At 40.4% G+C, this 26,834-nt stretch overlaps 2 protein-coding genes across 6 annotated transcripts in view; one reads left to right on the top strand and one right to left on the bottom strand.

The window, feature by feature from the left end:
• The window catches only part of ttll11 (tubulin tyrosine ligase-like family, member 11), a 309,887-nt gene that overhangs the window by 57,021 nt on the left and 226,032 nt on the right, over nucleotides 1-26,834 (bottom strand). Inside the window, exon 1 of one of the 3 annotated variants that reach the window (XM_088614921.1) lies at nucleotides 1,081-3,305. The exons of the other annotated variants lie outside the window; for them this stretch is intronic. Within the exon in view, the coding sequence (XP_088471047.1) occupies nucleotides 1,081-1,605 (525 nt within the window). The 5' untranslated portion in view covers nucleotides 1,606-3,305. Of the gene's footprint in view, nucleotides 1-1,080; nucleotides 3,306-26,834 lie in introns of those variants that run through there. 3 annotated transcript variants of the gene reach the window in all.
• Nucleotides 4,957-26,834, top strand: part of LOC148644029 (carboxyl-terminal PDZ ligand of neuronal nitric oxide synthase protein) — an 87,628-nt gene continuing 65,750 nt past the window's right edge. Inside the window, exons 1-3 of one of the 3 annotated variants that reach the window (XM_088614926.1) lie at nucleotides 4,957-5,151; nucleotides 5,643-5,783; nucleotides 7,997-8,068. In XM_088614926.1, coding sequence (XP_088471052.1) covers nucleotides 5,679-5,783; nucleotides 7,997-8,068 — 177 coding nt within the window. In that variant the 5' untranslated portion in view covers nucleotides 4,957-5,151; nucleotides 5,643-5,678. Of the gene's footprint in view, nucleotides 5,784-7,996; nucleotides 8,069-26,834 lie in introns of all 3 variants that reach the window. The other 2 variants (XM_088614925.1, XM_088614927.1) reach the window with 2 other exon arrangements.

Raw genomic sequence — 26,834 nt, 5'->3', positions numbered from 1 at the left:
CCAATGTAACCAAATCTATTCGCCATGCATCATGTAGTTTCAAGTTTCATGATAAATGCTGTGCTGCTTCTTTATTAAGGACAATGACTATAGTATGTGTATCTATGTCAGTCTTTGGCTTTTTAGTATCTGTCAATTGTCAATAGACAGTGGTGATGGAGTTCCAAACTAACATTGTTCCTCAAGCTATGAATATGCTGGCAATTGAAAGTTTCAATATGTGCTGAATAGCCTCTTATTATTTGTAATCTTTAGCGTGACCACGTCATGATAATAACTTAATTCCCTGCAATCTGAGCCACAGAAAGACTACTGAACCCTCAGCATGACCCACGGCGATCTGTTACTACTGTGAACACATTACAAGAATGTCCCAACTTAGAAAATGGAATTAGACTCCTGATTCAGGGTCCTGAGCTGGAGACTCACGTGATATGAATTGTATGTCTATGCTCCATGTCATATGACATGTAATGCATTTCTAAAAGCACCAGCTCTCTTAAATATATTATATATGGCAATTTATGTTTAATAACATAAAAAGAGGCTAGAAAAAGATTATAGGGTATAATAGAAAGTTCTAATTACTTTCTCCTTCTAACACTGTCTTCTGAGACTAAAACCTAGTTTTATTTATTACCTTAATGATTTTATAGTACAGGCCACAGACCTAAACCACTTGTTATTAAACGAATTTCCATTTTCTTCTTTTAAGGCGACATACACAGCACACACTCAAGTGCAAACACTATCCGTAAAGATAACGCTTTTATGAGATTCTAAGAAGTAAACGATAAGTACTCTGATAAGCCCCACTGTGAGAAGCATTTTCATTTAAAACAGCACTTCTTACTTATTTTACCTTCCCTCTGATAACTTCCTAAATCACTTCCCACCGCACGTTAAAGGGTTCTCTCTTTGGGTGGGAACTCCCATGTGAAGGGGGGTATAAGCGTTGTCAGCCATGACACACCATGACGGGCGGGGTGGCACCGTGAATTCACAGTCATCAGTACCGTACAGAATCGGTAAAAACTCTTCCCCCCCAAAAAAGGTTGCATCGTCTCTGCAATAGCATACCTCTTTCCACTTGAGCTGCTTGATGCTGACTTTTAGCGCTTCAAGAGAGGTCTTCGCTTTAGAGGTATCCACGGTGACCATCTTCCTCTTTTTGGGGAGTTTGTTGCCATCGTCTTTCCCTTGCTGGGTTTTGCCCTCTTTCTCCGTTTTGCCGTTCGCTTCGGCTTTCCCTTGCGGGATCTTGCCGGTGCCTTTAATCTGCAACACCGCGTCTTTGGGGCTGCGGGAGTGCTGCAGCTGGCCCGCAGTGCCGTCCATTGGCCCCGGCGGATACTCCGGCTCCGGGGTGTCCTCTTTATTGTCGGCACCAGCGGTATTCCTGTCGAGTTCAGACCGTTTGCCCCTGCTTTTACTCCTGGCTCTAGTCCTAACGGCGCTCCTAGCGGCATCCCTCCTCCCACCGCTAACTAAATCGACAGATCCCGGCGAAGATGCCAGCAAAGAAGCTGCCTCTGGCTCGGTCTCCCGGCCGGCCACTCTCATCTGCTCCAGCTGCACTCTGACTTTAACATAATGATCGCTCATTCTTGAGGTGAACAGTGATGATTATGTGACGGATCTACTGGAGCAACGGTCTGTTCCAAGTGTTTTGGATTGAACTACAATGTCGACCCAAAAGAGCGATCTACTTTTGAAATTTTCAAATGCATACGGCCACCATTTACAGACTGTCTTCCTTTTTGTTGTCTAAACTCAAGTACTTGTACAGTGCGAACATTTGTGCATTACAACGTATTCCCCCCAAAAAACATACAAGCCTCGGATATGCCAGTTTCTTCCACCATTACAATTCTAAACTCAAGCCATTTTGCATTTAAAAGTACTCATCATGCATAGTCAGTGATGCAGACTAACTCACTGTTCTGCTCATGAAGTGCAATCTCATATTTACAACAGCTCCACGCAAAGCACTTTGTAGGTCAGTTAATGCGCTGTCAAACTACTTACTAAATTCGTAACCGTATGCGGATTATAACAGCTGCTTATGTTCTTTTTTCCTATTTTTGATCATGGTTGGTTGAATCGGAAGATTTCTGTTTCGGCTCTTTAAGACCCGTGCAAGTCCCAGCACAACCCAGCTGATCCTACTGCTGTGAGAAACATATTGTTCGAGTTGTGTTTTGGTCCCGTTGACAACGCAACCGGACGGAAGCCTCGGAGGTACAGACTGTCTAACTGGTGTGCAGCAGGCGAAGGAAGGCGATTACTATTCCGCAAGTGACAAGAGTTCAACTGGATTGAAAGGCAGGACCAATTTCAAAGGGAAGACGGTTCTTCAAACTCGGAGACACTGATCTAAACATTTGATTAAATTTATTTGGACCAAAAATACTGTCCATCAAATATTCATATTACACCACTATTGCTTGTTTTAAGGACAGTATTTTTAACTTTCTGAAGAACGCAGAGCTTTATTTTATTTTTTACGTTTTTTTATTTCAAGTTGTTTTTCATTTTTCTATAAAAAAACAATTAGGGTGATCATGAAAGAACAGGTTTTAATAAATTACCGAAAGAATGGACGGTTGTGCATGTCGACAGCAGATGGCGTATGCACCATGCCTATGGTTTAATCGAGGATGTGTTTCTCATTAACCCCAGCGTGAACCCACTCCAGGTCTGTTGTAGAGGTGATGAAAAGCCGGCTTAGGGAGGTCAGATTCGTACAGTATTTGTTGGGAATTTAACAGCATTCCTATTAGATTAATTCTCAACTTCCATTTTTGCCCAGGTATCGGTAATACCAATCATTCCTATCAGCAGTTTCTGTCTCTGACAAATATTCATGCTTTCAATTTAAAGCGTAAGTAATTCAGGGTATTATTTTCTTTCTCTTCACCTTTGTCTTTCTTTTCTGCTTTTCACATACTTGAAATGTACTGTGTCACTTTCTTTTATTAATCCACCCCTTTTATATGGATGTACTATTTGAATAACAGTAAGACATTAAATTATCGTGTAAGTTATTATTAAACAAATACATTTTCTGTGCTTTCCCGGAAGATTTTGCATATATCCTTCTCAATCTTCAAACTCGGTGATTTCTGCAATAGCATCAATAAGCTATTGGGTGATAGTGAATAAAGCTTCTTGTTCATCAATCGCCGCAGATTTGCCTGTAATGCGTCTTTACAGAACGTGATTCAGATACCCTACAGGTACAAAATCAAATTACTTCAGATCAGGTAACATACTGTAGTCGGCAGAGTCAGGCCTCCATTATGTTCATCACCGAGCCAGTTTACATGAACTCCAGTGACCACAATCCGTGCACAGTCACGACAGCATTCCCACCCCCAATAAAGCTGAATGATGAAAGTCTTTCTATCTACACTTTATAATAGCGTTAGGGTTTGGAGACAAAGTAACACCTTTCCGAAATACAGTTTCCCATTCAGTTGTTCTTAGAAGTAAATTTCATGAGGAATATCAACACCCCAAAATTCCAGTCAGAAAATGTGGTTAAGTCTAAGGGCTAACCCTCTGGCCGAAAGATGATAAACCGGGGACCCCCAGGAAAAGCGAGGACTGGAGCAGGGTAGCTGCGAAGGAGGAGGATCTTACGAATAGTATTTATACATAATTATATTTTTAGTTTTTAATATTTAGGAATTGACGTCAGGAATGATCACACTACTATTTAGGACAGCTTAGGTGAACTTTAGTTGGAGCTCCATATGGGGTTTTAAATGCTTATATTCACCAGACTATAAAAGAAAACCCTGTATTTACAGTATATAGATATATTGTATAGTAGGTTCCTTAACTGCCTCTCATATCTGATTATTTAGCCCTGAGGTATTATTTTATAGTGCTATTATCTTTCTGCTCACTGTTCCACAAAACGCAGTGCGCCCTCAACGCCCCTTCAGTTCTCTCATTACGATATTTTTTAAATATCTGAAAAGGGAGCGGTTTTCATTGAACATCGTGTATAGTGTTAACTACAGAACGGTAACCTACTGCAACTGCAACTGCAATTTCACCTACAGGTGGAGCTCTTTATCATGTATACTGCCTTAAGACAAGAATAAAACCGTGTCAGAGATGTGATAAACTGATATGATATTCGCCTAAGGCGTGTTTCTTTGCATTCATTTAAAACTGTTAGGTTGGAATCAAACTTCCTCAAGAAAAAATAAATTAATAAAAAATATTTTTTACAACTTTTTAGTCTAGCGGAATGTTCGTACCCCTGGTCTGACAGGTCATAGCATAAAGTTGAAGTGTAATCGTTCAACACAACACAGAGTTACGCCAATATAATAGACGTTTTCGTTATGATGTGGAAAACACCACAAGCGAGATAGGAATTAAGGTGAGATTTAGGTTTATGATTCGCGTTTTTCTGCCGTCATCTCCATGACAGAATCTTCTTCAGAAAACCACGTAAGTGGAAAAACAGATTGTGCAACAGAAAGCATACAGGCACTTCACAAAATTAAATTTGTTGTTCCATGTGAATTTGACTAAAGAAACCTTTTTCTAAAACTACTGCACGCTCGTTATCGTAGTTTTCGAGAAGTAGGCAGCGAACAATCATCAGCTGAAATGGAGTGAATTTCAAATTCATTATTTGTAGCCTTTTGATATTGATATAAATGCACTGCTTTTACGAAGAAAAAAAAAATGAATCCTCGAGTTATCACATTAAATTTTCCGGCCAACTACAACAATAATGAACAGTCCCGATGTTTTCCCATTACAACTGGATGCAAGAAAATGGTTAAGTATTGATACTTGTTAACAACCTGCACTTTATAACAACCACGCGTTCACAGCTATCTTTTATGACGCATGAAAGCAGTTTTATGAAGCGGTTACAAGATTGTAAGGTGAAATTGAAAGCGTGGTTACCGATAAAAGACATTGAGCAGTTCAAATGTGTTAGCAGCAGGCAAAAAGCAGTGTATGCTAGTATCATTTCTGTCCCTTAGAGGGAGAAAAGGGGACTTGATTTATGAAGTCTGATAGTGATCTACTTCTAGTAGTACACGCCTACTGGGAATTGTACAATAACCTGTTGGAAATGAATAGGCTACCGGAGACCTTTGAATAGACTTCACTGAGGTTTTCTGTCTTTTCCATCATGTGATGTAACTTTGCTCCAATCGGGAGAAGCTCTAGGAGAGACTCCGGCACTAATGATCTGCGCGATCACATTCAAAAACACATTGCATTGCTACCAGGCAGGAGGTGATGGCAAGCTAGGACAACCGAAGGGGAGGGGGAATCTTTTTTTTTTTCTGGCTAAAAAAAGCAGATGTTCTACTCTGTTATTTTGAATCCGCGGCACCATAGTTAGAAATACAACGTGGACGTTGCAGAGCAACACCTACTGTACCAGCAACAGCAGTACAAAGGACTCTTGATACTGCGGGGATAAAAGGCGCCCAAACCAATCTTTTTGTCGTTCGGTTATAACGTGTCGTGCTCGAACCTCCTGCATTGTGTTCGGAATGGGAAACCACGCCTGGGCTCTTTCTCAGTCTTACACCTTGAATCTTTTAGACAGGAGGGGATTTTCCTCCTAATATTTGGTTTGGAATACTGTGTTACAGTCGTCGGCGTAAACAACTGTGAAGATCCCAGCTGCAATGCCAGTACGGAACAGATACAACCTGGTTGATGATGTCGCGGATTCCAGGGTCCCATTGCACAACGAGGAGGCGTATCAACATGGGATTAATTTCCAGGCAAAGGTGAGATGATTTCCTTTCACAACTTTTGGATGTGAATGGTAAAGACACGAGCAGTGCTGTATGCTGGCGTGGCCGCATTTTATTTGAAGGCGCGATTTCTCACTGGTCCGTAGACAACGATCCGCGGTCACGGTTTCTTTCATGCCCGTCTGACTTGAGTTTCACATGTTTGTGGTGTGTCTGTGCTTTTACTTATCTGAGGGTGTTCCGACATCTGGTTTATGCGTTTGCTCGTGTCCTGTTTTAATATTGCAATCCAAGAACGGAGACATCCACAGGTATTTTTTTAAAAAACTTAACAGGTGCGCATCTGAATACAATTCTCCACAACAAGTGCCAGTGGTACTATTTTTAAAATAACCGTTAAAATAGTCCCCCTGATTAAAGGTGGTAGAAAAGCAGCATTATACATTTTGGAATTCAAGTAGAAAATCGACATATTCTTCCTCGTCGTTCAATGTCAAAGAGGTGAAACTAAATTTTGTTGCTGTAGCCCGTACAAGCTCTCTGCCAAACAGCACTGAAATTAAGACTTCTGAGAAAGGGGTGCAGTCTTTTGGCTTTAATACCAAAAGAACAACAGTTTGACTTCGTTTTCAGTGATATGCTTATTTTTGTAAAATAATTCTAAAGATACAGCCTCTCGATTTGAAGATTGGACTGGTTTTGGTCCCATACGTAAACACCGTAATGTTGGTGTTTTCTGAAAAAGCAGCATTTGATGTTGCCCAACGTTGACTTCTTTATATTAAAAACTATGATCAGCAGCCTTTTTCTGACATCTGGGTTTTGGATGTTATCTCGTTACAAGAGTGACATTCCTAAAAAAAAATACTTCGAAACGTATGTAAAGGTGTGGGGAATCGACTCAGATTAGGAATTTTGCGTTGTAACTTGTATCTAAATTTCTTGATACGAGAATTTGTATAATTTTGTAGACTTGTCCCTAGATATTACAGCTCGCAAGCATTTACAGTACTTATATGTGGGATATACAGCTTTTTTATACAGCACAATTAAACTAGTAAAATACCCAACCTCCCCTCACTAAAGCAGCAGCTAAGAGGGTTTATATCGCTCTTCCACTTTTATAAGTATGTAATTTTCTTTACTTTTGCTCACATTGTTAAATAGTTTCGCTAGACTAGTGACATTTCCACATTAAAAACAACCTGTTCAGGAAACAGTAGTGGGGCTGTTCTGCAGTTTCTTGGTTGGAACGTTACTAAGATCTGTGGCAGAGGAAAAGTGGAGCAAGCGCTCTGCAGTGAATCCCAAGACGGCTTCAGCCGGGATGTTGACAGGGTCAGGTGGCTACCGCCACCACTAACCACGGAAACAAAAATAGTAGCTCACACTTAAACATTTTTTCAAAAGATAGACATAAGTGAGTTCTAATTAAAACAAACATCAACTAGGTTGGGGGGTGGCACAATGGGGGCAGTGGTTAGCATTGCTGCCTTGCAGTTCTGGGGGTCCTGGGTGGGTTTCACTCCTGTGGATTTATCTGCGTGAATTTTGTATATTCTCGCCGTGTTTGTTTGGGTTTCATTTAGGGCTCCAGTTACTGCCCACAGAGAAAGAAATACTGGTAAGATATTTGGCTTCTGGGACAATTAGCCCAGGTATGTATGTGTGTGTGTGTGTGTGTGAGTGTTTGTGTCTTTGTCTGTGACCTGTGAAGGACTGGTGTACCATCCAGGGTGTACCCTGTCTCTTGCTTGCTGGGATAGTCTCCGGTTCCCCCATGATCCTGAATTGGACGAAGAGCTTAGAAAATGGATGGATGGAAAATCAGCTTGGAATGAGTGTGTGCCCTGCAGTGGACTTGCATCCCATCCAGGGTGTATCCTGCCTGGTGAGCCCTGGGATGGGCTGTGGCTGTATTGGATAAAGAGGTTAGAAAATGAAAGGATGAGGGTACTGTTTAGCAGAAAGAAAGAAAGAAAATGGAAGTAGTCTCATGACAAGGAGATCACCACCAGTGAATGAATTGCTAAATTCACCTAATTCCTTTCATAAAGCACCTGACTTGCTGTATTTACCCTTAAGGGACTGTGCCAATGTTCATCTTGTCAGCAGTACTCCTTTAGAGGAAAGTTGGTCACCATTTTCTGTAACGATTGTTATCATGCATTCTAGGAGAGCAAGCATATTATTTAAAAGTAAAATGTGTGTTCTGTGCAATAATCCATGTGTTGTCCTGTTTGCAGTATGTGGGGAGTTTGGATGTACCGAGACCCAACAGTCGTGTGGAAATCGTAGCTGCCATGAGGAGGATAAGGGTGAGTCTTTGACTAATGATAATTTTACTCTGCATTCGTCCAGTAGTTTGGTTTAATTCTACTGTGTTTGTACATGTACAATAGGAGTGGTACTGTATATAGACCTCTGTATCCAACCAGCATGAGCAGAAAGTTATTTTCATTGAATATTCTTCTCATATACTCCATTCTTTGCCTATAGTCTTCAGGCAATGGCATAGTCTTCACGAAGTATGGCTGTTCTTGCAATATGTTGTCTATGCAGTTTGTGACCACAGACGTGAGGTGTTTGGAGTTGATGGACTAGTCCACCTTGTTATAAGGGATTCGTTTAATTCTAAATCAGTCACACAGGTATGTTTAACAGCTAACATTAACCCCTGTGAGTTACTGACTTTATAAAGTATGAAAGAAATGTTGCACTTTTACTTTAATTTATTTCAGATTTGTGGATTTTAATTTGTTTCCTTATTTTTCAAAGTTTTTGCCTAGGATACACATCTGCGTTTGAAAGTTCACCGAAACATCAGATCACTCAATATTAAAAACTGGGGTGCAACAATATGCCTGTAATCTCTTGTAAATCCTGGTAAATCCTGCTATATGTATATTACTATGGGAAAAAAAATATCCTACATTTCTTTTTGCGTAGATATTTGCTTTTCCGTGTATTAAAAATAAGTAAATAATACACTTTTTTTACGATTGTAATTTATAGGAGATTGACTACCCTTTCTGGAGATGTTTCTCCAATTTAATGTGAAACAACTTATGTATATTAGTTAGCATGTACTAAAAAAGGATTATATATAAAGTATAACTTAATATTCCTGTACTTCTCAAATAAAGATAGGGAAATATACTTAAAACTATTTATATGCAATGCAAAGGTACTGTATAAGAAACAAGGTCAATTCAAAGTATTCTCATTGTAGCTGAATAAGAAAAGCTTTGGGTTTAGCTGAATAAATTTGCTCATTTTTCACTTTGTATGAAACAGTGTTACCCTTTAGCATTTTTGACTTGAAGTGCTTTTCATCATAGTAATGTTTGAGTGTATTAGCATAATGTTTGTGATTTAATCAGTGTTGTTGGCTGGGGTATTAACTGTAGTGACTATACTAAACAGAAGTATAGTATACACAGGGGGCGCTCACCCTGTGGTCCATGTGGGTCCTAATGCCCCAGTATAGTGATGGGGACACTATACTGTAAACAGGCGCCGTCCTTCGGATGAGACGTAAAACCGAGGTCCTGACTCTCTGTGGTCATTAAAAATCCCAGGGCGCTTCTCGAAAAGAGTAGGGGTGTAACCCCGGTGTCCTGGCCAAATTTCCAATCATGGCCTCCTAATAATCCCCTTCTATGAATTGGCTACATTACTCTGCTCTCCTCCCCACTGATAGCTGATGTGTGGTGAGCGTTCTGGCGCACTATGGCTGCCGTCGCATCATCCAGGTGGATGCTGCACATTGGTGGTGGTGGAGGGGAGTCCCCATTACCTGTAAAGCGCTTTGAGTGGAGTGTCCAGAAAAGCGCTATATAAGTGTAAGCAGTTAGTTAGTTAGAAGTCAGAAGCACTGATCTGAACAGAGGTTAATTTAATGACTTCAGTGCACACTTAAATATCTGCGGTAAAGAGTTAGTATTCTACAAGCATATGAATTGCTTCAGGCACCTCTCCCAGCTATTAGTCTCCAAGTGTAAATCTCTAATGTGAATTAGTCATCTGGGACTGAGATTATCTTAATTTTACATTCTTGTATGATCCTAGAGTATTTTACACCCATACAATTTAGTAATTTATACAAAAAGCACAAAACACAAGCCACCACACGTCTTGTGACGCACTTAGTGATTAAAAAAAAAAAAATTGTGCACGAGCAGGCTTGAACCTGAATCTTTTCTGTAATTGAGAAAATGTGGAAGTTCTTTTTTTTTTCTTTCTTTGTTTTAGACCACATGCTCTTTTCCGGAAGACAATGTTTGGGATCTAAACAAATCTACTTCCAAAAGTACTGAGGCTACTGCAGTTTTAATAAATGGTTAAGAGAGGATGTGGTTAATATGGAACATTCCATATTGCAAAAATAGTCAGCCACACCTAAATCTGATATCCAGGATGGGAAGAACTGATAGAAGTACACCAGCTAGCTGAGCAAACAACCTTTGTGAAAGATTAAGACAATTTACATTTTCACACCAGCCCCATTTTTTGAAACTGGTAAATTTGTTATCACTTGAATTCTTGTTACACGAAGGCTGCCAGTTTTTAAACTTGAAAGGTGACAATAATATATTTGTCTTTATATTAAAAAAATATTGAGTTAAATGTGGCAGTATTGCAAACATCGATCTCAGCTGTCGTCTTTTAATCAAATATATTTGAGTATTTTCCTTATCTACCCAATGTAATGATATCCTGGAAAATATTTTTTTTCCATAAATTAAGTGTGTAGCAAATGTAGGGTACGAATTTAATAGGGGAAATGTTCATGGTTAGAAGGAATAAATTGATATAAGGAGTATGGCCTTTAGACTGTCCTGATCCAAAACGTACTGTATCGGTAGTTTTTAGTCTACATACTGTATGAAAACATTGCAATCTCACGTTTACGCAGCAGTAGAAACTGAGCTGTTTGAAAGTTGTTTAGTTTTAAGCATCTTTAAGATTTAGTCTTACTTCATGTGGGAGATATCTAGATGTTGAGGATTAGTTTGAGCTTATTTTCCTTGCTTTTCATAATTTTTCTATTGTTTATCCCACTTTAAACACTGTATATTGTTTTTTTTTTGTTTCTGACAGTGATGTAGTAAAAGATGAAGGATTTTCCCAGTGCCTCTATTAAAATAGCGATCCTTGTGTCATCTTGGAAATCCCAGTGCACATTTAACCACTCCTGCTGGTGTAGGTTTATCTCAATGTAGTGTGCAGACTTGCCAAGTTAATTTTAGCATGAACAGTACCTAGGGACGCACTGCAACTTTGTCCTTTGTCACTGCTTTTCTTGTTTTATGGGTTAGTATGTTCTTTTGAATGAATCTGTTCTAACAATAGCAACAGCATTTTACTATTCTTCCGCCCTGAACAATGGAACAGAAATAGCCTTTGTCCCTTCCTGGAGAGCGGCATTGCCGCTATTTTCCCCAAGATCGTCCAGATTAAACCTAGAAATATTCTCAGTCCACTACAGTAGTCCAGGGATTGTAGGATCAAGGCCTTTTTGGATGGTGCTTATTGGTGTTTCAAACAATAATTATCCCTGCGTTGAAACATGAGCACTGTACTCTAGACATATATCTTAAACATACACACAGACACTCTTACAATAAGTATAAGTATACTGTAGGTCTTGCTCACTATATCTTTTTTGTATAGGAGGTGTATTTTAATGAAACCTTGTTGCTAGGTTTTAGCTGGTCTTTTTAATGGAGTTTATGATGAAAACGTGTGGGAGATGACAACTGCCAAGATCAGCTGTCAGAAATCACTTATCACTCCTGCTGTCTTTCCCTCACCTAAAATGTCCTAAATACCGTACATACTCCCCCTTCTCTCCCTTGCATGTGTCTTTTTGCACCCCCTCTCCACCTTTGCAGCTGCCCCTTGGTCACTCCTCTCTCTGAATGGGGGTCCCAGCCTCCTCGTCCTGCAGTATGTCTCGAAGGTTAACCCACAGTCAGGCGGGATACGCCCCGTTTTATTATGAATAAAACACTCCATAAACCTTTCAGTAGGCTGGTTCTTGGGTGTTGTTACTAGTGTGAAGGATTGTAGGCTAGAGATCTAGAGGTCTGCATGTCCTACTGACAGAAGGCAGCCCTCCCCTGTTAGATATGACCCCCTCTTACCAGCCTGCAACAGCTGGCTCATGCTGGGAAGTACAGTATGTCTGCAGTGTGTGCTCATGCAGCAGTTATAATGAGGAATAATTTCAAGGTTGATGCCAGTAACGTCATTACAGCGTAGTTGATCCTGTCTGTTATTATTGCAATTGTTGCTTTAAAATGAGCAGTAACTTGCATGCAGTGTCAGGGATAGAAGGCTAGAGAAGACTGACATGCCCATATCGTCGTTCAAGTAGGGAGCTGCGTCAGCATGCATGGGCTGCAGAGGAGCAAGTAAAGGTTTATTCCAGGCTGAACTGAGAAGAAAAGAAACACAGCGTTTCGGCTGTGGAGCCTTCTTCGGGTGTGAGAAAGAGGAAAGTCAGCGGCGTTCCCATGTTGTGTATGTGCAGTATGACTGGTGAGTGAAAGAGCAGTCATGACTCGCAACTGGTTGTATTTGTGGGTTCGGATCCCAGTGTGGGACACAGGTGCTGTACGTTTAAGCAAAGAACTTCACTCATATTGCTCCAGTAAAATATCCAGCTGTATAAATGTATCTGAATTTAAAAAGGCTTTGGCTTAAAGCACCAGCAAAATACATTAGCAATAATATATTGTATAGTATGCACGACCTTATCATTTTGCGTTATCTGGCCGTGTTCTTTGTAAATTGATCCAACTTGCAGTTTCACTTAAGAAAATTAATCTGCCAGGGTAGCAGTTTACTTTTGGAAGTGATAAGCATAAATGCATGTTGAACAATCTAATACGCTGTTTTTCTAAAGATTATGCAGCTGAAGTGGGCATTGTCCAGGGTCTCAGCAAACAAAAGCACATCATGCCATCTTGTGATTTTTCATTTAGCATGTTTTTTTGGTTATGTGCTTTTTTTCTAAGGAGGGAAGGAATCTGTGTGGGTTGTGTTTTGAGGAATACAAACTACAGTAGCTGTGAAGACTGGACCCTGAAAGGTTTGCAGGCTATGCAATCCTAAAAAGAGCAGTGTGTTTGTGTGTGCGTGGGGCGGGATTGTGCTTTTCTGCAGACGCATCTCTCAGAGCAGAGACAAGTAAACCCACTGGAACAACACAAATGCGGCAATGCTGTCTGGACTTGACAGAGAAAGATGGGCATGGAAATTAAGATTAAGTAATAGAAAACACTAGCTGACAACCAGTGACAGAAACCGTTGTTAAATTCAGGTACCTACAAGGTTGGCAGAATATCTTTGGAACTGGGGCATCTGCTTTTGCTAGCACTGACAGAGCAGCTCCCAGGCTCATTGGGAGTACAGGGGAGGAGAAAATATACTGAATGTCATGATACATGGCCTCAGACCACGGTTACAGTACTGTATATACAGCTGAGACTTCAGTTATCAGTTATTAAAATTGCTCTGAATACTTTGGTGGATAAGCTTTGGGAGTCAGATAATATTGAGAATAATAATTAATAATTCCTTACACAGTATATAGTGCTTTTTTGGACACTCCACTCAAAGTGCTTTACAGGTAATGGGGACTCCCCTGCACCACTGCCAGTGTGCAGCCCCACCTGGATGATGTGACAGCAGCCATAGTGCGCCAGAACACTCACCACACATCAGCTATCAGTGGGGAGGAGAGCAGAGTGATGAAGCCAATTGATAGATAGGGATTATTAGGAGGCCATGATTGATAAAGGCTAGGGGGAAATTTGACCAAGATACTGAGGTTAACACTCCTACATTTTTCGAGAAACCCTGGGATTTTTAATGACCACGGAGAGACGGACCTCAGTTTTAAGTCTCATCTGAAGGACGGCGCTTTTTTACAGTCTAGTGTCCCCATCACTATACTGGGGCATTAGGACTCACATAGACTGCAGGGTGAGCACCCTCTACTGGTTCCTCTAACACCTCTTCCAGCAGCAACCTCATCTTTGCTGGATCTCCCATCCAGGTACTGACCAGGCTCACACCTGCTGAGCTTCAGTGGGTTGCCTGTTGTGGGTCGCAGGCTGATATGGCTGCTGCTATCCAGATTGATATCCATAAAAATAATAATATCATCTTGTAAATATAAGATAATACAAATAATATCCCTTTAAAGATATTGTGAAGAGGCTCAGTGTGATCATTAAAACCACAAACATCACCAGTTACAAAACAAGGTTGGTTCCTCTTCAGTTCATGTCCTGATTGAGCTGCTGATTGTTTCAGCTGATTTGTGCTTGAAACACACTGGTCCCCAAACCTGCTTGTATTGCATTGCTTTTTTAAATGACCTAATTAAAGCCTTGACCTTTATTTCCTTTTACCTCATGTTGTACCAATAGGTCTGCTGACCAATGTTAATTGGACATATGTCTGATACAAAATTATAGCCTTTAAAATCCTAATGAATTATAAAAATAATCTAGAAGCTCAGGAGGCAATGAATACTCTTCACTTAATAAGGACACAGCCCTACTGGATAATTTTAATCAGATTTAATGTATTGTGTGGTTATTACTGCACCTCTTTAATATAGAAGGTCCTTCTTTTTGCTTGTGCACTTCCATATTCAGCCTGCACCTGTAGTTCTTAACTGGGGTTCACAGTGTCCCTGAGCCAGTTCCTCTGTCTGCCTGGTGTTTCAAATCAGTTAATAAGAGCAACTGAATCCTTAAGTACTGACCTCATCCTGAACAGCCTCAGTTTGGGTAATCTTTTTAACCTATAACCTCTGAACAAAACTGAAATCAATCCACCACACTTTGGTTTAAAATACATTAACATTCCATTATATCCCAACCTCCTAGCCTTTACTACCCACTTTATCCAATACAGGGTTGCTGGGGCACTGGGACCTATCCCAGCAAGCAACATGTACAAGGTAGGACACATCCTGGAATGTTCTCTAGTCCATCACAGGGCACATACTGTAAACAGACACAGACGTACACAGTCACACGAGAGCCAGTTTTCCCACAAGCCGATGAACCTACCAGTATGTCTTTGGACTGTGGGAGGAAACTAGAGGAAGCCCACATAGACATGGGGAGAACATACAGATTCCATGCAGATAGCTCCTAAGACCAGAATTGAACCCAGGGCTACAGCATTTCTAACCCCTTGTGCTCATGTGCTGCCTGTATCCCAACATTTTCTTTCTACTTTCTTTTTTTGTGCCTTCTATTTTATTTTATTTTATTAGCAGCCATATCACCCTGCAAGTCACAGCTGGCAGCCCACTGAAGCTCAGCAGGTGTGAGCCTGGTCAGTACCTGGATGGGAGACTCCTGGGAAAAACCAAGGTTGCTGCTGGAAGGCGTTTTAGTGGGGCCAGCAGGGGGCGCTCACCCTGCGGTCCACGTGGGTCCTAAATCCCCAGTATAGTGACGGGGACACTATACTGTAAACAGGTGCCGTCCTTCGGCTGAGACGTAAAACTGAGGTCCTGACTCTCTGTGGTCATTAAAAATCCCAGGGCGTTTCTCGAAAAGAGTAGGGGTGTAGCCCCGGCGTCCTGGCCAAATTTCCCATTGGCCCTTGCCAATCATGGCCTCCTAATAATCCCCATCTATTAATTGGCTTCACTACTCTGTTCTCCTCCCCACTGATAGATGGTGTGTGGTGAGCATTCTGGCGCACTATGGCTGCCGTCACATCATCCAGGTGGGGCTACACATTGGTGGTGGTGGAGGGGAGCCCCCATTACCTGTAAAGCGCTTTGAGTGGAGTGTCCAGAAAAGTGCTATATAAGTGTAATTATTATTATTATTTTCTCATATCTGTGCCATACAACAGGGTTCTATAGTTTTCAACCAGTAGCATTCATTTCATTTCATTCTTTCTGACCAATATTTTTTTCCAGTTTGAATTCAATTTGTTAATTTTCAAAAATGAAACAAAAAAGAAAAAGTGCAAAGCAAGAAAAGGGTTGTGAGTTGTGTTATCGACTGGGGACTGTGATCATATAGAATTGATGGCCGAGTTGGCCATACCTACAGTATCTTTAATGACAGCTGCTAAAGACCTTTAACATCCTTTGTAGATTAAAGTATTAATAAATATTGGGAAGGTACTTCCAAACCTCTCAAACAGAAAAAAAATGTATTTCAATCCCACTGAAATTCTAGTCCACTTTCCCATAGTAAGTGTTAATAGGAAAAGCATCCTAAACAATCACAACAGTGAAGGCATTAGTCAAATAGTTTAGTAACTACTGTATATGACTATGTAAGATCACTTTATTGGCCGTATACAATTTCTTGGATTAGGAATTTGTCTTTTCACATACCCCAACTTGCTCTCCATGAGACACACAGACACACAGACAGGGAGAGAAGCTTGGGGTCAGAGCGCAGGGTCAGCCATTTACTGTATACAGCGCCCCCGGAGCAGTTGGGGTTAAGGGCCTTGCTCAGGGGCCCAAAGGAGTAGGATTCCTCTGCTGGCCGCTGGATACAAACCGGCAACCTTCCAGCCACAGGCGCAGATCCTGAGCCACAGAGCCACCGCTCCGCTTTCAGGTCCATGGAGCCTTATATCTTTACTGTCAATGAAATATGATAACAATATGACACAGTGGATAGTTATAGCTCACTTTTTTGCTTAAGACAGCAATCTGAGGTCCAGGGACATGAATTCCATTGAGCAACAATTACATTAATCAGTTTTTCCATTAATCAGAATTGACAAGGACTGTACCTTTTCAGCATAGATCCCTATTTTATCTTCATAAAGAAAGTCTTTGTTAAGCTGTCCAGGGGTCCTTTTTTCTGGTAATAATATTCAATGTGTTGGGAATTTCAACAGTATTGCTTAAGCACCTAGTTACGTTTTTTCTTTGCAATGGTGATTTTATCTCACAGTTACCAAGAGGAAACACGTAGTACATCCCCAGGGTCATTAGTTTTAAACAGAAAGAGTGGTACATCACTTAGTGTGCAGGTGAACGATTCCCCTGCATTCAGCAGTTACCGTGCAGAGGTAAGACATTTCACATAAGACATTTGTTCTTCAAAAGTGCAAGTCTCGATTCAATTTGGCAAGATAAACCTTTTATCATTCTCCTGTGGTTGAGTAAATGTGAAAAGGTAGAGGCATCTGGATTTCATATTTAAAAAACTGTTGCTCTTTCGTGCGATTTTAATTTAAAGTTCTGCTAGCCCGGGGATTACCGAGTATTGAGTGTGCATGATACTTAAAAATATTTTATTTGTGTCCTTTAAAGATCTTCGAAACATACTGTATATTAATGACAGTTCAGTTACAGTCGCCTTTTTTAGCTATTTAATGTAACATGCTGCTTTCTACACAACGTCTATTAAGCGTCTTAGACACGCATAATATACAAGTGAATATGTTGTAATATAGTATATAGACCAAATCACAGGCAAATAGAGTATGTACTTCCACTCTTAATGGGAAACAATGCTCTGAACTCCGAAGCTTACTGAACACCAGTACATCCTAGGATGTGACATTATACAGTTGATTTAATGCGAATGAACCAAACTCAGTCAGTGAGTATTCAATCTCCATGTCCCTGGGGTATTCCTGTCCCTGGATTTTTTAATCTGTCATAAAATGGTATATTTTGCTGTGATCAAAGCTACCTCAGCAAGAGGTGGTGGGGTTATTAGGTGGTCAGCTTTGCTGCCTCACAGCTTCAGGATCCTGGGTTTGCATGTTTTCTACAGTAAGTTGCCTAGGGGACCTTGTTTCTCCCCACAAGCGTGATTGGTCAACTGAATTGGGGAATTGTGACCCCCATTTATAAGTTATTGCAAAGGTGTGGGTTTGTACGCGTGAGAATTAAAAGTTCCTGACATCATGTGAGCATGCTGGAAGTTGTGCATTGAACAGGCCCTCTGCTTTCGTATTCCAGCTTGTAAGTCAGTCATAGAAATGTCAGCTCAGATCATCTCAATAAATAGAACCATAGAGCAACCTCTTAGTTTTTAAGCAAGGGAAAGCCTTTATCTTGAAGCTTGTGTCCAAAAAGAACATTTTTCACAGAGAATCTGTAAGTCCTTAAATATTAAAGAATATTTTAGTACGTTATTATCCTTCATGATCCTTTTCTTTATTCTAGCTAAGCTGTTCTATTGAAAAAATATGTTTGAAACGCACATTTTCTTTTCAGCATTGAATAAACCCATTACCTGTTCCTTTGCAATTTGAAACTATGGTATTAAACTGACTTTTATGTTGTATTTTTAATAACAATGTGTAGATTAAAATGCAGAGGAAAACAATAATATTTTCTAGGAAATGGCAAAGTGTCCTTCCGATATGTTATTAAACTATTCAAAAGGGGTACTTTTTAGTAGAAATATGCATAATACCATGCCACTCAAAAGAGTAATAATTTGAATCCACTTTTTTTTCAAAATGAGGTAAATCCGACTACACTGTCTACTAATCCAAATTAATTAATTTAAATCTAAAAGTGTATTGATCTTTTTCTCTGCACCTGGATCGTGACCACTCTGTAGTGTTTGAATATTCAGTGGTCCCGGTGATTGGTTTGTTTTTTTCAACTGGAAAAAGAGTATTCATTGATTTTAACACATAAAAAGAGCCTGTTGAAGAAACTGACCATCGGGCTTCGTTTCATTGATTTAGACCCCTCTGTAAATAAAGGGCTTGAGCAATCAGTGAAATTGTGGTAGAGGAAGATAAAATGGAAGGCACTGACCGTGGTGAACTGGTGTCCTCTCCAAGGTAAAGCCCCAGCTTGTGTCATTGGCTTCTGAGATAGGCACAAGGCTGTCATGACTTGTTCCAGGAATATGTCTTTCTGACGGTGGATAGTCAGATGGATAAAGTTTGTTTTTATCTAGCTGAAGTCCCATCCACAATCCTCTCCTTTTCAGCCCCATAATGCCAAATATTGCCCATTTCAGTTTGTCTAGTAGGGTGTGCCGAGGCCCAGCAGCAGGAATCAAGTAAACTGCCTGAAATTAAATTCTTAAATTAACACAACATTGGATGTGACACAGGATTATATCACAAAACTTTCTTTTTCTCAGAAAGACTTGCTGCAGGGATTGGAAGAGACTCCCCGTTGAGTTTGAAATTGTATTTACGGCCTGGATGATTCCATTTTGTTTCGGGAATCTGTTTGCGAAGGGGGTCTGCCGCAGTAACAAGTTTTGCTCCAGCCAGACACTAGATTTATCTTAAAATCCTGTTTCTTGGGAAAGCTCTTGGAATCAGAATCTAGATACCGTATGACTGAAAGCAAGTGTGTCTCCTGCTTGTAAACAACTAAACATGAAACAAACAGAATTGCAATTGCCAGAACAAAAACAAACTTTTCGCTTGGTTAAAAAGTTTTGAATCCGAAGAGACTTCAATAGCTGATTGTTCATTGTTTTAGGATTTCCCCATTTACTGGGTGCAGTGGCACAAAAACAGCCCTGCCCGCTCGGTGTTAGAAATGTTCTGTTAGGGTGCGTGATGCTTGATTGCTTTTCTATGGTAACTGAGCTCTGCATGCTAATTGCCAAAGAAATCTGCAAACAAGATTTGATTACAAAAGCTGGTTATGGTTTTCTTTGTCAGCTGGGAATTACTCTCCTGCCCCCCTTGAAAACGCCAGCAGCACCCACATGTGCTGGTACAGCACACAGAAGCCACCTTTCATATAACACCAGTCAGGGGGGAGAAGGGAACCCCAAGACACTTCACGGCCCCTTAAACGCGCAGACATGTGAGAGATGCATCTGGGCCATTTTACCAACATTCATGCTGTTTCCAGATTCGGATGTCATTGTCAATACCAACTGTAGCACCTGACGGTTTCCCCCCCACTGTCCGTAAATCTTTGTTTTCGTTAGGTTTTCCTTGTAAACCTTAGTTTCCCTTAGGCAGGAAAGCGAGTCCCTATAAAAGCAGTCTGCTCACACACAGCTGGTGTTAGCGTTGCTGAAAACAAGCTTTTCTGGATCATTGGGGTTTAATGGACTATCCCCAGTGTTGAGCTGAGCTGCTTATTTACGGTCCTGTGTGTCCTCATTGCTGGCCCTTTTAGTTAAATATAACGCAAGACCCTTTTCATGATTGCGTTTTCCTTTTGATCCCTGACTACATTGCAAGTGATCTGAAATTCAAGGTCTGAGTTTACCGTACTGCCTTCATAATGTGGATTTACATGGGAAATGAGCTCAGACCCATACACATTGAAGAGATTTTGACTCTACAGTATGTTTTCTTTGCTGCAAACTACCATTGTGAAAATCTCTCAAATTACTGAGTCTACTTTATTTAACAGAAAAGCATTTTGGTCCTGTAGTTTTTATGTTTGTCAAAGCGCCTGTCTTTGGGCTCTGCTGAACAATTTCAGTTACTTATTTGAGCTAAGCTCATGTTGTATTCGGAATGACAAGCCCATAACTGTTACACATGTGATAATGAATGTTGATAATGATAGTGCAGGACTCCATAGTCCTCTGGTACTAGGGGAACAGATGTGAAGCTAATAAAATATTTAAAATGTTTGAATAATTTGGGACCCGTTGGCTGCACAGCACTGATTTTTGTAATAAGTAGTAATTGTGATGAACATACAGTAGATTCAGCTTGGTGGAAAAAAAAAACAACTCTTTTGAAAGAGTTCCGGAGTGTCTCGGTCTGTGGCAAGGCTTCTTCAGCATAACACTGCCAGCTCCCACGTGAATACCACACCAAAACATGCCTCGGTCGACTCGATGCCCACACATCCCCAGAGACGCTTGGTCAATGCAGTGAACCACAGAGAGAGACGCTTGCTGCCTTGGGTCAGGAGTAACCGTCAGGCGTTGCATAACACGCCAGAGAATGGTTTGTCGACGAGTGTGTCAGCGCCAAGTGGTCGTCATTCTCTGTTCTCCGCTGTGCTTCAGAAGAGCTGAACCTTTCCACAATGGTAGGAAGATAAGGTCTAGAGACTGGAAACTGTAACTGAAGACTGTGTAATTCTGTATGAAGAGTCTTGTTAAAGTAGACAACATCCTTTTGATACCACAGAATCCTCTTTTCCTTCAACCAGCAGAAGAGATTCAAAAAATGCTCTGCCTTTAGGTGATGCGTGCTCGCCCAGTCGAGCTCACTGGGTGCTCCTAACCCGGGTTATGTAGCACCCAGTGAGCACGAGGCCCTGCTTTGCCTTCATCAAGGTGACCCCAGAGCAGCAGACGAGAGCTCTTCCATACTGTCATGATTCCGATTGGCACAGGGATCACACGATCACGGGCTGAGCAAGGTGAGTTGCTGGCGGGATGAAAAGGAACCTTTCTATGTGCCATCGCCTCTTTTACTTTTTGTTTTGTGACAGGATTATCCTGAATTATCCTGGCGATGTGTTTTGAGACTTAAAGACCTGTCTGGAAGGCAGCCATTGGTTGCATTTTGAAATCTGATCTCAGGGAAAAGCTTCCTTGTGCATAAAAAATTGGTGCTTTAGCAAATATAATTTTTTTTCAGAGATGTAGCTGGTAATATGTTTGCCATGTGGGAATGTATTCCCTTATTCAGGCATAAGAATCTGGTTTTACTGCTCACCACGATGGAAACCAATGGATATGTTTAGACAGGGTAGGGACCTGATGCCAAATCTGACAGAGTAAAGTGTTGACTTTCTTACACAGTCTGTGAGGGCAGAGTGGGGGCTCAGATGTTCACAATCTGCAATGGCAAATAAAAGTGGGTTTAATCCCTCCGAATTTGCATGGTTGTTTTCTGCTGTACCCAGCTTCATAGTACTGCAAGCAATTTAGTTAATCTGGAACAAATTGGTGAGAAAACTAAAAATCCCACCAGGGGTCATTGATTCCAAGCGCGCAAATAAAGAATGCATTGTTTTATTCCACTGACAGCAGATGTAGCGTCTAGGCATTGATTAAATACATTTTGAAAAGCATCCGGCAAACATATCTGCATACGTTTGAATGGATTTGCTAAACTCAAACACTTGCTGAGAAGCCAATCAAAATATGAAGGTAGAAGGGGAAAAAGAAACACATGGAAGATCGGCATTGTGATTGTTTACATACATCTGAATGTGCCGTGCTTTATGATGTATTATGTATGACTTTACTTTTGGAAAAAGATACTCCAAGTTAAGCTTTCCCCCTGATTAGGTTTACATTCCAGTCATCCCGTAATTCAGCTCTGCTCTCAAGTTGAGCTCTTTTTAAAAGATGTTCAAAGAACATTCCGAAAAGCCGTGAGATTAAAATGTGGGTGTTTACCACACATAAACACAAATTATAGCTTTGAATTGAACGCTTGCAGACTTCAGCTGTTGTGGTGACTTTTACCCAGGCCTGCGTGGATTCAGCCTTTGTTTGGTGTTAGTCATATTAACGTTTATGGAAACCATTAGCATAAGAGATTGATGTATCAGTAAGGATAAAGATAAAAGCCGCAAACGTACAATTTTTCTACAACGTGGGTCTACGTACCAACTGTGCTTACATGTGTTCCTCTTTCTCTTCACAATTGCTTGTCTTATTTTTTCTTTACCAGGCAAGGGGAATTTTCCCTCCCTGAAACATGTCGTATGGAAGCCCAGAGCCCCATTTCTTTCTTCAGTGTCTCATGTGGCCTCAGTGTACCCCTTATACTGTATGCTCATTTCCCTCGTCAGTATGGTTAAAACGGTCGAAGCACAAAAATATGGTACTGCACCTCTTAACTGCCTGTTTCTCCTCCTTTTGCGGACTTCAGCAGGACAATAACAGGGAATTTCACTTTCTTTTTGAAAAGAAAAACAAGCATCTTTGACTAGTAATGTATTTTTAAAAAAGACTCAGTAATGTGAGTCCCCTTTACAGTGGAGACTCTATAGATAGATAGATACTTTATTGATCCCGTGAGGGAAATTGCAGTGCAACAGCAGCTTAACACACACAACACAGCCACAGTGTAACGAATTATATAATAATAGTACAATACATACAATACAATACAAGAGTTACTCACAGTCCGGACACACAAGAGGAAACTAGAACAGAACAGTACACAGAAAATCGTATCACGCGTATGAATATAAATATAGATGTAACCATAGATATAAATATAAATATAAATGTATTGCACAGGTCCCTGGCATATATTGCACAAAAGTGGTTGTAAACGGGAAAAAGAAAAAGAAAGAGAACAGATGTAGCAGAAGATGTGTATATGCGTTTAGTCCAGAAACAGGTCACTGTCGCTGTTGCCTCTGCCAAGACGCAAGGTACAGGTATGTTGTGCTTTGGTCTTCATTGAAAAGCCCTTCTTCAGTGTACTGATTAGTAAACAGTCTACATTAGCAATTTATGATGGGATGATATCAAAGAAACATATAAAAATCATAATTATGATTGAAGCTTAGAACCTGTAAAAGGTCTTTCTATCATTAACTGCCCTTCACTCAGTTTTTTTGACCCCATTCGAAGACATCGCTGTTCCCGTGGCTTTGGAATCTATTGCTGGAACAAGACCTCCTATAACTTTCTCCTAAAACTTTAAAAACATAACACAACGAGACAGTTTTATTAAAAACAAAGCTCTAGGAGAAGCATTTCAGCAGGGGTGTACTGAATTCACAGGCACGTCACGGGAGATTTTCACTTATAATTAGAGAGCCTTTGATCTCTTTTATTACGGAGGAATTTTATTGCAATGCAACCTTTCTGTGCCTGAAATTAAGCATTTTCTTTAGTAATGCTGATTCAGGGAAGAAAGCTCTCAGGTGTTGTACTGCATACTTCACAATCTATTCAGACCATTTGCAGTCCACATTATTAATCAGAAGTGTTGCCTTTTTTGCATAGGTAATTTATATTAAACTGATTTTTAGAACCCTAGGAATAATCTGACTAGAGCTTTTATCCAACACAACTTCCATTTGTACCTATTTATACAAATGTAGAGCATATAGTATAGTATTTTTTATAGTTATAGATACAAATTCTATTAAAGGGAAGATAACTACAGTAATATGATTACTATAGGGACTTTCCATTTGATCTTGGAGGTCTACTTTCAAATTGAACTGACACAGACCTGCAGTGCTCAATCAATTTTTAAGTCACTGGAACACTACTGTGTGTACAGCGGTAGACCAGACTTTCAAATCAAAATGTTTTCTTATGGATGTTTGAGCCTTTCTCTTAGGTTGAAGCTCTTCATGGCATTACAGTATACAAGTTGTGATTGTATACTTTGCATGGAATCCTAGAAAATCCTAGATGAAAAATGCTGTATTCAAACAAAACAAAAAGTAATTTAAATCCTTTCACTAATAGAAGTAGCTTTTAGTGAGACCAGTAGTGGGCGCTCACCCTGAAGCCTGCTTGGGTCCTATTGCCCCAGTATAGTGATGTGGACACTATACTGTATAAAAGGCACTATCTTTCAAGTGAGACGTAAAACCGTGGTCCGGACTCTCCATGGTCATTAAAAATCCCAGGGCATTTTTCAAAAAGAGTGGGGGTGTTACCTTGGTGTCCTGGACAAATTTACCCCTGGCCTTTACTAATCATGGCCTCTTAATAATCCCCATCTATGAACTGGCTTTCTGTTCTCCTAACCCAGTGATAGCTGGTGTGCGGTGAGAGTACTGGCGCACTATGGCTGCCGTCACATCATCCAGGTGGGAGCTACACACTGGTGGTGAGGGAGGAGGGGAGTCCCCATTACCTGTAAAGCGCTTTGGGTGGTGTGTCCAGAAATGTACTATATAAGTGTAAGGAAATGTTATCATTACTCTTTTGACGATATACTGCATCACATCAAGTTAGTTAAATGCTAAGATATGAGAACAGTAAGGCTCGATATTATGGTGGCCTAAATGTATAAGCATGCAGTATATATTTTGTCTTCCAGTCTTCTTTCACTTTTAGCATGAAGTTTAACCACAGTGTTAATTATGTTGCCTGCATAGATGAAACTTCATATTTTACTCCATGAATGGCATTTTTTCAGATGCCACAGTTGTAAATAAAAAGCTTTCACTTCTGTTTTGAATCCTAAATCTATGTAATTTGGCACAAGCTCAAAGGTGTCTTCTAATACTATTTTCTGGAGCACCTTACAGATTTTCATGGTGAATTTTATTTCCGAGTGTGGATTTCTCTTTTTAGTTCTCAAAAGCTCTTAATAAAAAGTGCTTTTGATAGCATTTAGCCCAAAGACTTTTTACTTATTCAACCAAAGACTTAATAGTAAAAGATACAAGATACAAAAAGATAAAAGTTAAAAGATACAGTGCTTTACTAAATATGTAAATGGTGATAATGTTGTATCCTTTTGAAAACAAGTGCAGAATGAAAAAGACATACTGTACGAAGAGAGAGAGTGCAACTAAACTATTTTGATCATCCTTAATTGTAGCTTGCATGCAGCAAAAGTGCTTTGTCAAGGATTAGTGTTGATTAAAAAATAAACATCTTTAACTTGTGTGCCAGATAACCATTTAGTAAGTACATTCAAAAAAGTGATTTGATTCTTTTCAGGGACCACGGAGTGGTCTGACTTTATTAAGCGGTACTGAGCCCCACAACAGAATCACTATAGCAACTGGTAACTACTGCCAAATCGTGATGCATCTTCCGTATCTTTGCAGAACTGCAGTTTGTATTTTTTCTATGATCCTATTTCTGCATTTAATTACATAGTATTGGTTTCAGGGGTTTTCTTCTGTAAATTTCCAGGCTTTAAGAAAACATTCTTCAAGTACAGAGGAACATCTTGGCCAAATTACCTTTAAAATGACAGGCTTAAAAACAGAACTGCTTCTTTTTGGAGTGCTCGGCCTATTTCACATACAGTGGCCCTGCTTTTTAGTCTTGGTGACTACACACACATATATTTGGAGTTTAGGAAGAGCCTGTTCTTATGGATAATAGTGGAAATGGCAGGTTGTAACTTTCACACCCTTTCATTTATGAACTAGTGAAAATAGAAGGACAAACTTCTAGTAGATGTGTGCACAAAATACAAGCCCTGTAGACATTCTTGTCATTGAACAAAATGATTGAGATTTCCCATTACTTTGTATGAGGAAAAAAACACCATTTGTAATGCAATTAGCTCAACTCTGTGTGCAGTTTGATTTTAGTAGCACTGAGAATTAGTGTGTTAAATTGTTTTATTTAAAAGTTTTGATAGTACTCACATTTAGAGTTCATGGGGTATAGGTGCCATCAAAGGCAGTCAGTAATGTAACACATATACAAGGTAATTTTATATCATCTCAATCCGAGTTCACAATTTATAAAAAAGCTCTTAAGTGATCCCCTGTTAAGCACCTAATGAACACACATGTGCTACTAATAGTTGTGCAGAATATCAAAACTTTCCAGACCTGTTGTCCCTTTCCTTCTTAAATGTACCTTTATCATGTGGGCTCCCCCAGTTTGGAAACACTTATTGTGAATCAACTGTGATCACTGCTACTTCCTTGTCCTATCTTAGGGGCGGAGCGGTGGCTCTGTGGTTAAGGATCTGCGCCTGTAGCTGGTTCTGGTTCAAATCCCACACCCGACAGAGGAATCCTACTCTGTTGGGCTCCTGAGCAAGGCCCTTAATCCCAGCTGCTCCAGGGGCCCCGTATAAATGGCTGATCTGGCGCTCTGACCCCCAGCTTCTCTCCCTGTCTGTGTGTCTCACGGAGAGCAAGCCGGGGTACGCAAACACGGGGTTCTCACCAATCCATGTCTTGAGGAAAGCCAGGGTTTATCGGCTCTTGTTCTCAGGTTTAAATGCAATTCTTCTTAGTTTGCAGTTGTGTCCTTTCGTATTGAACTATTGGTTCTGATGAAGTCCTCAGGGTTGACTGTCAGTTCCTTTGAATTTGAATGCAGATTTCAAATCATATCCCCTAGTAGTCTTCTCTAGGGAATGGCAGGGGAATGGCAGGGCAGAAGGGTCCAGTTCTTTTAGCCTGTCAGTGTGGAGGACATTCCTGTAAGTCTGGGATTGCATCCGGTTGATCTTTTCTGGGCTGATTCCAGA

The sequence above is a fragment of the Lepisosteus platostomus genome, chromosome 21 (genome assembly GCF_059453375.1).
Source record: "Lepisosteus platostomus isolate fLepPlt1 chromosome 21, fLepPlt1.hap1, whole genome shotgun sequence".
NCBI classification, from domain to species: Eukaryota; Metazoa; Chordata; class Actinopteri; order Semionotiformes; family Lepisosteidae; genus Lepisosteus; species Lepisosteus platostomus.
This window is presented reverse-complemented; position numbering and strand designations above follow the sequence as displayed.